The sequence below is a fragment of the Fukomys damarensis genome, unplaced genomic scaffold, assembly GCF_012274545.1.
Source record: "Fukomys damarensis isolate Sample0158 unplaced genomic scaffold, DMR_v1.0_HiC HiC_scaffold_3, whole genome shotgun sequence".
NCBI classification, from domain to species: Eukaryota; Metazoa; Chordata; class Mammalia; order Rodentia; family Bathyergidae; genus Fukomys; species Fukomys damarensis.
In genome coordinates this window covers 8870025-8879294 of record NW_022900915.1, presented here as the reverse complement: position 1 = coordinate 8879294, position 9270 = coordinate 8870025, and the positions used below count along the sequence as shown (strand labels likewise).

General features: G+C 40.3%; 1 protein-coding gene across 2 annotated transcripts in view; it reads left to right on the top strand.

Annotated features, from left to right (window-relative positions):
* Positions 1–7970: 7970 nt before the first annotated feature.
* Positions 7971–9270, top strand: part of Arhgef37 (Rho guanine nucleotide exchange factor 37) — a 30944-nt gene continuing 29644 nt past the window's right edge. For both annotated transcript variants that reach the window (XM_010627144.2, XM_033766668.1), the window contains exon 1: positions 7971–8167. In XM_010627144.2, coding sequence (XP_010625446.1) covers positions 7982–8167 — 186 coding nt within the window. In that variant the 5' untranslated portion in view covers positions 7971–7981. The remainder of the gene's footprint in view (positions 8168–9270) is intronic.

Genomic DNA, 9270 nt, shown 5'->3' with positions numbered 1-9270 from the left:
GTGAACCACAAAAAAAAAAAAAAAAAAAAAAAAAAAAAATGCTGCTATAGAGATTTTGTTCCAAGCCTTGCTTGGAGGTCTAGATTGCAATTAACCTAGGTATAAGTCAGTGCTATTTTAAGTATTTAGCAGTTGTCTGTAAGGTATAATTTATGCTTTTAACAACAGTTCTGAATTGTGAGACCTGAATAGCTCTCTCGGTATTTTATTAGGATCTTTCCCAGAGAAGCTGTGTACAAAGTAATGAATGTAGGATTCAGGCCAAGGACAGCTCAGCAGACCACAGGCAGTGTTCAGTTCTAGAACAGAGCCGTGCATGAGCTGTGCATCCAACAGATCCATTCCGGGATCTTTCTGGGCTTTTTGCCCTCTGAACAACCTTGCTCACCTCAGGCACTCACTTTCTGTACGGTGTGATCTGCTGGCCAGTGCTTATGCCCAGCACAGAACAATGGGACTACTGTCGCAAGAGCCATTTCTCTAGCAAATATGTAGTATTACGTGTCAGTATTGTGAGCCACAGAAGAAGACACAAGATGAGCAGGGGCTTTACCTTGTCTCTAGGGTCTTCGTGTCTAGCCAGGAAGATCAGCCTAGTCCTGCACTTCCCATGTTCCAGGTTGGATGGTCTGCACGCCACCATAAATATGATGAACTATAACCACCCAGAAAACTTGTTACAGAGAACAGAACAAATAGTCATATACTTACTTTCTACCTTTGTTTAATTTGAACATTTTTGTCATTTTGCCTTCAGGTTTTTAAAAAAACAAATAGAACACCTCAGCAATAAAAGGAAAGAAAGGATGCATTTACACGTGTAACTTATATGAATCCCCAGGAAATTATGCTAATTGAATACAGTCAGGCCTATAAGGTCACATACCGTATGATTCTATTTACATGACATCCTTGAAATAGCATGATTATAGAAAGGAAGAGCAGCTTCCTGGTTGCCAAAGGCTTTAAAGATAACAGAGCCAACAGCCAGGCATGGGGAGGACTGTCAGTGTAATCCCAGCACTGGGGAGGCTGAGGCAGGAGGATTGCTGTGAGTTCAAGACCAGCCTGGGCTACATAGTGAGTTCCAGGTCAGTCTCAACTACACAGTGAGACCCTGTCTCAAAAAAAATGTTGCGGGGCAGTTTAGCTCAGTGGTTCTGCTTCCTGCCTTGCAAGTACAAGGATCTGAGTTTGATCCCTGGTACCAAAAAAAAAAAAAAGAAAAGATAACAGAGCCAAGAGGATGAAAAGGCAACGTGAAGGATACCTGTAGTGGTATTATACCTTTCTACCTATATATGTATCTCTAAACAATATCCAGTATCATTTTACATATTATAAAGGTTAGAAATTAATATACTCCATGGACCCTTCTGGGACTTGCTCACCCTCCTTTACAATACTTGTGTCAATACATTGATACATGAAAACATGGTTTAATAATTTTTTACTGTTCAGAATCCTATTGGTTGTATAATTGAATAATTATATTACATGTTATTTATCTACTCTCGCTGGATATCAGCTGTTTCTAATTCTTGTTATCACTGACAGTCCTACTACAAAAATCTTATCCACATTCCTTGTATATATGTGGAGAAATCCTTTTCGGACAAGTTGTATCTAGGAGCAGAACTGCTTGGCTTGACAGTGTGTGCATTTTCAACTTTTCCAACTCGTTAGAGTGGTTGCAACATTTTACGTGATTATATCAGTATACGAAACATCACAGTTCTACATTCATCTGCATTTTTATAGACACTTTTAAAAATATTTTGCCAGTCTAGTGTGCAGGAAATGGTATTTCACTGTGGTTTTAACTACTCGCATTTGCCTTGTTACTAGTGAGTTGATTGTCTTAGCTATTTAAATTTCTTCCTTTGGGAATTACCTGTTCAGCTCTGTATGAACCAGTGTTTAGCTGGATGCATCACAGACCATTCTGATTTAGGAAGAAAGAGATTTAAGAGGTCATTGAAACAGTAGGTTACTTGTTGGGGGATTCTGGAGAAGAGGGCCACAGAACAGCTTCTGGGGAGGGGTCCCAGAGCAATAGCAAAGGAAAGGCCCTTTGTAGGAGCTGTTGCCTTCTGCAACAACCAGAAAACTGCTGACCCAGGCGCTGGCTTCAGCCATAATCTTTTGTATTGGCAGAACTATTAACTTCAGAACAGTGCTGTACTTGCCCAGTTAAACATACACCTGCAGCCTTTCTTCCTAGCTTAGTTCTAAATTCCAGGTTCAAGCAAAACCATCTGATTAGTGGAGCTGAAAGTACACCTTAGAATCTTAGCAGTCAGGGACTTGGGAAGTTGGTTTTTAACTCCAATTTAAGTATAACAGCAAGACCCAATAGAAGGAGGTTGGACCTCATGACGAGTGAACCAAAATGCTGTATTCTCAACAGTGGCCTTTGTCTGTTTTTCTATTAGATCACCTTGTTTTAATTATTCAGGAAGGTTCCATAGGTAGTCTAGGTATTAAACTTTTGCATATTACATTCAAAAGCAATGTCTTCTGACTTGAGTCCAGTCTTTTCCTTTAATATATAATTATTTCACAAACAGAATATTTCAGTATTAATGTAGTCAGGTTTATCTGTCTTTATCAGTCTTTTGGGATCTATACATTGTTTTATTGGAGAAATCTTTTCTATCTAGAGAACATACAAACATTTTCTTAGTTTTCTTCTAAAAATTTTAGTTTCACCTTTAACTTTTAGGTCTTTAAACCATCTGGAATTTACTTTGGGTGTGATATGGGGTTATATTTATTTATTTTCCTATATGGGAAGCTGTTATTCCATTACACCATAGACCATCCTTTTACCAGTGACTAATAATGAAGCTTCTGTTATATATCAACTTTTCCTGTTTACTGCGGTCTGTTCCTGGGCTCTAATCTGTTCCACTGATCTTTTTGTCAATACCACGTGCTTAATTACTATGTCTTTATAATGAATCTTGATACCTGGCAGAACAAATCCTTCAACGTTTTTCTTCAGAATTTCCTTGGCCGTTCGTAGCTTTTACTTTCCTTTGCTTTTTCTTTTCCCCTGGTAGTTTTAGGGATTGAATCCAGAGCCTTCACACTGTGCTGTACTCTAGTCCTTTTTTATTTTTTATTTTGAGACAGTCTCCCAAAATTGCTAAATCGCCAGTTGGGTTTCAGCTTATGATCCTCCTGCCTCAACTGCCCAGAGTGCCGGTATTACAAGTGTGTGCTACCCTGCCTGGCTCTAAAATATTTTGTTTTGTTTTTTTAATCTCCTGGGAGTCTTATTTGAAACATACTGATTCAGTCTGAGGAAATTTTATCTTTATGATGCAGAATTTTCCTCTCCATGATCACGTTCTATCTCTACTTGAAATTAGTTAAGCGTAAGAAGTACAATGGACACATATTGAGGACACACTCCTAAGTGAAATAAATAAGTCACACATGTAAATACCGAATAGTTTCTCTGGTGTGAAAAGCTATAATGGTACATAAGATCCTAATGAGATAATTGACCATGTGAAATAGGAAGAAAAGGGCTAAAGGTGTAGGGAAAGTGGGAAGGGTAGGGGAAGGGGAATAAGGGAAAAGAAAAAAAATTGACAAAATGAAAAAATGGAAATAAAGTGTTTGTAAATGAGCAGGGGAGGAGGGGGTGAAGGGAGGGCACGGACAAGGGGGAAAAAATGAGAACCAAGACCTGTCATGTAAAGGCACAAGATCCCAATGATGAATGTAACTGTACTGTATACCTAAAATGTACCAGTAAACTCAATAAAAGAAAAAAAAGAAGTACAAGATGTTTATGATGAAAATTATAAATTTTGGTGTAATTTTTAGAACATACTATAGCTAAATTCTAATACATACTACTATAATTTTCTTCATAAGCATCTCATACATATTTTAATTAAAATAGTTAAGGAATAGACATTGTTTATGATTATTACATTATTACGACTTTTTATAATTATGCTTTTTATCTTCCTTTAAATTATATTTATAAATGTTATTGCTATATATAGGAAAACAATTTATTTTTGAATAGTAATCTCTAGCAAAATTGAGAAATTCTCATTTTTTTCTTACTTTTATGTTTAATTCTTAATTATTAAAGCATATAATTTAAAGAAATAAGCATTACTGTTATGAAAAAACTGAGACAGATAATTCTAGAATGTTTGTTTTGAAAAATAACAAACATTGCCCCTTCCCCTCCCTTCTTTAGGGATTACAGGCAATTGCTTCTCTTTTTTGGCGGTGGGGGGCGGGGTACCAGGGATCAAACTCAGGTCCTCACACTTGTGAGGCAGGTGGTGGAACCACTAAACTAAATCCCCAGCCCTTGCTTCTATCTTTTTTAGCTCATTGTTTCAGAATTTACCTGATATCTTTAAGTAGCTCATATAGCACTTTCTGATGCTCTGATATTTGAGTCTTCTGAACTAAAAGACAGATTCACAGGAGAAAGCCATATCAAATGTATTTAATGATAGTTTCACCTGACACAAAGCTTTTAGATTAGAAACCCAAAGAACTACAGGAAGCTATTTGATTTTCTGCTTAGGTTTGATGAAGCAATAGCAGACATCTGGAAGTATAACTGAACAGAAAGGGTTGATGGAAATAGACTGAGGAGAGATACCCAATATGGTTTGTCTCTTTAGATTTCTCTTGATCCCTTGGTTTTAGCATTTCTTTCTTCAGGAAATGAGACAAGATCCCTTATCTTTTCTGCATAAAAGTTGCTATAATAATTGTTTTCTTTTTGTTGGTTGATTGATTTCTTAGTTTTCTATGTATTGTCTCTGATTAAGCACCACATTCAGTACTAATTCAATAAATCAATGCTTAAGACATTCTAGAACCCTCTGGAGTTCTCTAATCAGACTACCTTCTGCTTGGAGCCTGAAATCAACCCCAGATTCTCTCTTCACCTGTCCTACGGCTCTTTTGGCCCTTCCTTCTAGAGTTCTATCACTGGATTTCTGTACCTTCCTCTTTGTATTTGTTTGTTTGTTGTTTTGTTGTTTGTGTCTTTGTTATTTCTTTGTTTTGGAGCATATGAAGTAAATTCTCTAGGCCTTTGGGATACCACAGATTCTCCTCAACATGTTTAGATGTAAATTTAAACAAAATTTATTCTTCTTTGGAATTGTATTTCCTAGGTCTAAGTACTTATATCTTTTATAAATTCTGTGCAGTTCTATAATGGTTTACATCTACAATGTCCCCTCAAATCTCATATATTCAGAGATAAGCTTTTGAAAGGTGGTTGGATTATGGAGGTATTATACTCACCCAGAGATTAACTCATTGATGAGTTCATAGCTCAGTGCGCTGTGAGGAGGTAGGGCCTGCTAGGAAGAGGTGTGCCTTTAAAGGGGCATGTCTCCCTCTTCGGCTGGTTCCTCCTTTCTCTCTGTTCCTGGCTGCATGTGATAAGCAGCATCCTCTACTATACTCTCCCAGCCATGCTGTTTCTGCCTTGGAGCCAGCTTACCTCGAACTGATGAATCCCATGAACCATGAGCCAAATTAAACCTCTCCTCCTTTAAGTTGTGGATGCCTGGTATGTCTCAGAGACAGGAAAACTGACTAATACAAATTATTAATCTTTTCTCTTAAATGGTTGTCTCTTCTCACTCTATTTTTGCCTGCTAGAGTTCCTATTTGTTACCTGAACTTTTCCCCATCAGTTTCCATATCCTTTAATCTTCTCCACTATTTTCCAAACCTTTCTTTCTGTTTGGTAGTCTGGATAATTTCTTTTGACATATCTGCCCATTTATCCTCCTTAATGTCCTCATAATCTGTCAAATCTATTTTTAATTTCAAAGACTAAATTTTTAAATTTCTATACATTCCATTTGACACTTTAAAAATCATATGTGTATTCATTTTTTGGTACTCTTTCCTTTTCTCCCCTTTATTTTAGTTTTTAATCTGATAGTTTGGGGTCTAATCCTGTTGTTTGTTGTTTCTGCCTATTCTTCCTCTCTCTCCTTCTTCTCCCTCAATCCATAGAAACTGTAATTTCTCTTCCGCAGAGTTAGGTCACAGAAAACACAGCCCCTTCCCTCAAAGCCACCCGGAAAACCTAGAACGATTACTCACCTTTTTTCTACCCTGCTTCTTTGCCTCTGGCCCAAAGAAATTCTCTGACCTACCTTGTTCCATAGTAGACGCTAACACCTCCATTCCAGAAAGAATCCTGCCCCACACCCTGGAGGAAGGGATGCCGTGCAGTGAAGCCCTGAGGGACTGAAACAGCAGGCCTCATGGAGTTGCTCCACTCAGTCTATTAGCAGTGTTAGTTTAGACCTTTTGCTTTAATCCTATTTCGACATACCTGTCCATGTTACTTGAATCTAAGCATAAAAATGGATAGTTCAAGGCCTGAGATGTAGCTCAGTGGTGCAGCGCCTGCCTGGCAAGTGCACGCTTCTGAGTTTCATTCCCAGTACCAGAAAAAAAAAAGGGATGGTTCAGTCTGAGTCTTTGGGTCTTTAATCTGAAGACTCCCATGTCACATAAAACCGTGAGCAAATAGTTGCAGCTAGCCGAGTGTGGTGGCAAACGCCTGTAATCCTAGCACGCTGTGGGGCTGAAGCAGGATGATTACAAGTTCAATCCCAGCCTGAACAACTTGTGACTTAGAAAGACACTCTCTCAAAATGAAGAAATAAAAATAAAATGTAAAGATCTGGGGATATGGTTCAGTGTGAAGGCCCTGGGTCCTATCCCCAGTAACAAAATAAACAACCCTCCCCGGAAAACTATGACCAAATACACTGGTTATGCGTCTCTCTTGTTAACTTGTCTTTGTTACAGGAATGCTGATCATGACTCTTATGATGGGCAGGAAAGGAGCCACCTGATTTCTGCTCTTATACTTGTTATAAATTTTTGGAGATGTTTTTTTCCTCATGTAGGGCCCCCACCAAGAAGGAGAAGTGTTTTTGTCACTTTCTGTGAGGGCGGTGGACTTTTTTTCTGACCCCGCCCACCCCTCCACTCTAGGCCACAGCTGCGCAAGCTTAGCTGCTCCCTGCTCTGGTTCAACTCACCCTGGTTTGGTTCTCAAGATTTCCTTTACCTCTTGCAAGCTCTGCCGTGTAGTCAGAGGGAAGTGTGTGATAGCTGGTGTGGCATTTCTAAGTGTTTGGAAGTAAGAAGGTTTTCCAGGTCATTTTGTTCGCACTACTGCACTTTATATTTTTTCAATTTAGAAAGAAACGGGGGTAGTGAGAGTTTCAGAGAAAGAAGTATAACTAAAGAGTGAGAACGAGGAGGATCAGGAAAGGAAGAAGGTTGCAGGTTAGAGACATGGAAGGGCACAGCAGGTGCAAAATAACAAGGCATGAAACAGCTCTCCAGGTGTGGAGCAAAGCTCTGCGCTCTGGCTGGAGGGGAAAATGAGGTTGAACGGACCACTGAGCAGCAGGGAGCTGTTAAAGTCTTACAACAGGGAATACTGTGATCACAGGCTTTGCTTCAGGGGGGTTAGCCTGGAAGCAAGTCCAAGACGAATGTGTGTGGGTGGCAGGGGGAGAGAGGAGGCTTGGGTTTGGAAGGCGGATCCTGGGGCCTGTGGAAAGAGCTCAGGTGATAGGTTCTAGGTCTTCATGGGGTAGTGGGAGGAGGGAGCCACTGGGAGAGAGGGTGAGAGGGACTGAGGTGGACCAGATAAAGAAATTTGGGCCAAGAGCGGGGAGAAAATAGCAAAAAAGCCAGGAAAGCACATTGTCTGAATCCCAGAGAGTGATTTAAAATGTCAGCAATGTTCTGAGCTGTTTGCCTTCTCGTACTGTCCAAGCACTGCCCATAAAAGCTAAACAGTCCATTCAGCTCTGTTTGGAGCTAACGATGTTTTCAGGCCCCTTGACGAATCATTGTCTTCAAATGAAGGACAACATTTTCCCAGTAGGCCTCCCTGGCACTGAATCAGGCTGGTTTTGTTTCTCCAGCACCTGCAGACATGGCGCATGGTGGGGCGGACGAGCCCTCCTCCTCCTCCGGGAGCCTGGATGGCAAAGGTCAGAGCCTGGAGGACAGATCCTCGCTCCAGCAGAGTCTGGCCATCAGGGAGCTCATTGACACCGAGGTCTCCTATTTACACATGCTCCAGCTCTGTGCCTCAGACGTCAGGAGCCGCCTCCGGCAGGTACTTGAGAAGGGTCACCCACAACCTGTCTTTATAGGAGCACATGTGGGTCTGCTTCTGAGCTTTCACTTCTGCTCCTGGGCCAAAATTAATGGCAGGAAGCACAGGAGCATAAAGTCTGGCAGATCCGGACGTCACCCTCCGGACTACTGTTTAGGGGTCACGCTGCCTTCAGCAGGGCCTTGTACGCACAGTGTTCGCGTATCATCTGCTAATCGGGGAGAGGAACAACCAAAAATGAAGTGTGCTAATGCTAAGCCCTTTTCCAGTTTAGAACAGATTATTTCAACTGACCTACATTCTGTGCGTTTCATTTGTGGGGTAGTGATGTGGAGAGTTTACCTCTTCAAGGGTTTGTTTCTATTAGTGTTCACTTTTGATATTTTTTTCCCCTGGTTTTAGAAAAATAAAGGCTCTCACGATAAAATTCGAAGGATGTGAGACTCTATTTGACATATTCCCAGTCTTGACATACAAACACTGGACGTTCAATTAGTTATTCTTGAGTGAATGAAATTCCAAAGTAAATAACATAGAAGGTAAAATACCTCCTTTATCCTTCAGAAATTCAGATTTTTCTCCAAGGGCACCAAAAACATAAACACATGCTGTTATTTATTTTAGCAAAACAGAACATACTCTAGACATTATTCTGCAGAAACCTTTCCTATCTGATTGTGCTTCTGATGATACCTTCGTGTGTGTGTGTGTGTGTGTGTGTGTGTGTGTGTGTGTGTGTGTGCAGGTCCTGCCTCTATTTTCACAGCAGGGTAGCCTGGCTCACAGGGTGTGGAGTTTGGAATGCATCTTCAGGGAGTGGAGGTCGATACCAAGTATGTCAGAGCTGGAAAGAAACTGAGTTTCCCACTGTTAGATGCCAGATGGGGAAATTGGGAGAAGATGATAGTAGGCAACAGGCAGAAGATAAAAGCCCCGTTCACTTTTCCTGCCATGCTGAATATCCGTGCCTTCCCCGCTTTTTATAGAGTAATGAAAATACCCAACTTGTGGGGCCGCCGACTGCCTCACAAGCACAAGGTCCTGAATTCTATCTCCAGTACAAAAAAAAAAAAAAAAAAAAAAAAAAAACAAAAAAAAAAAAC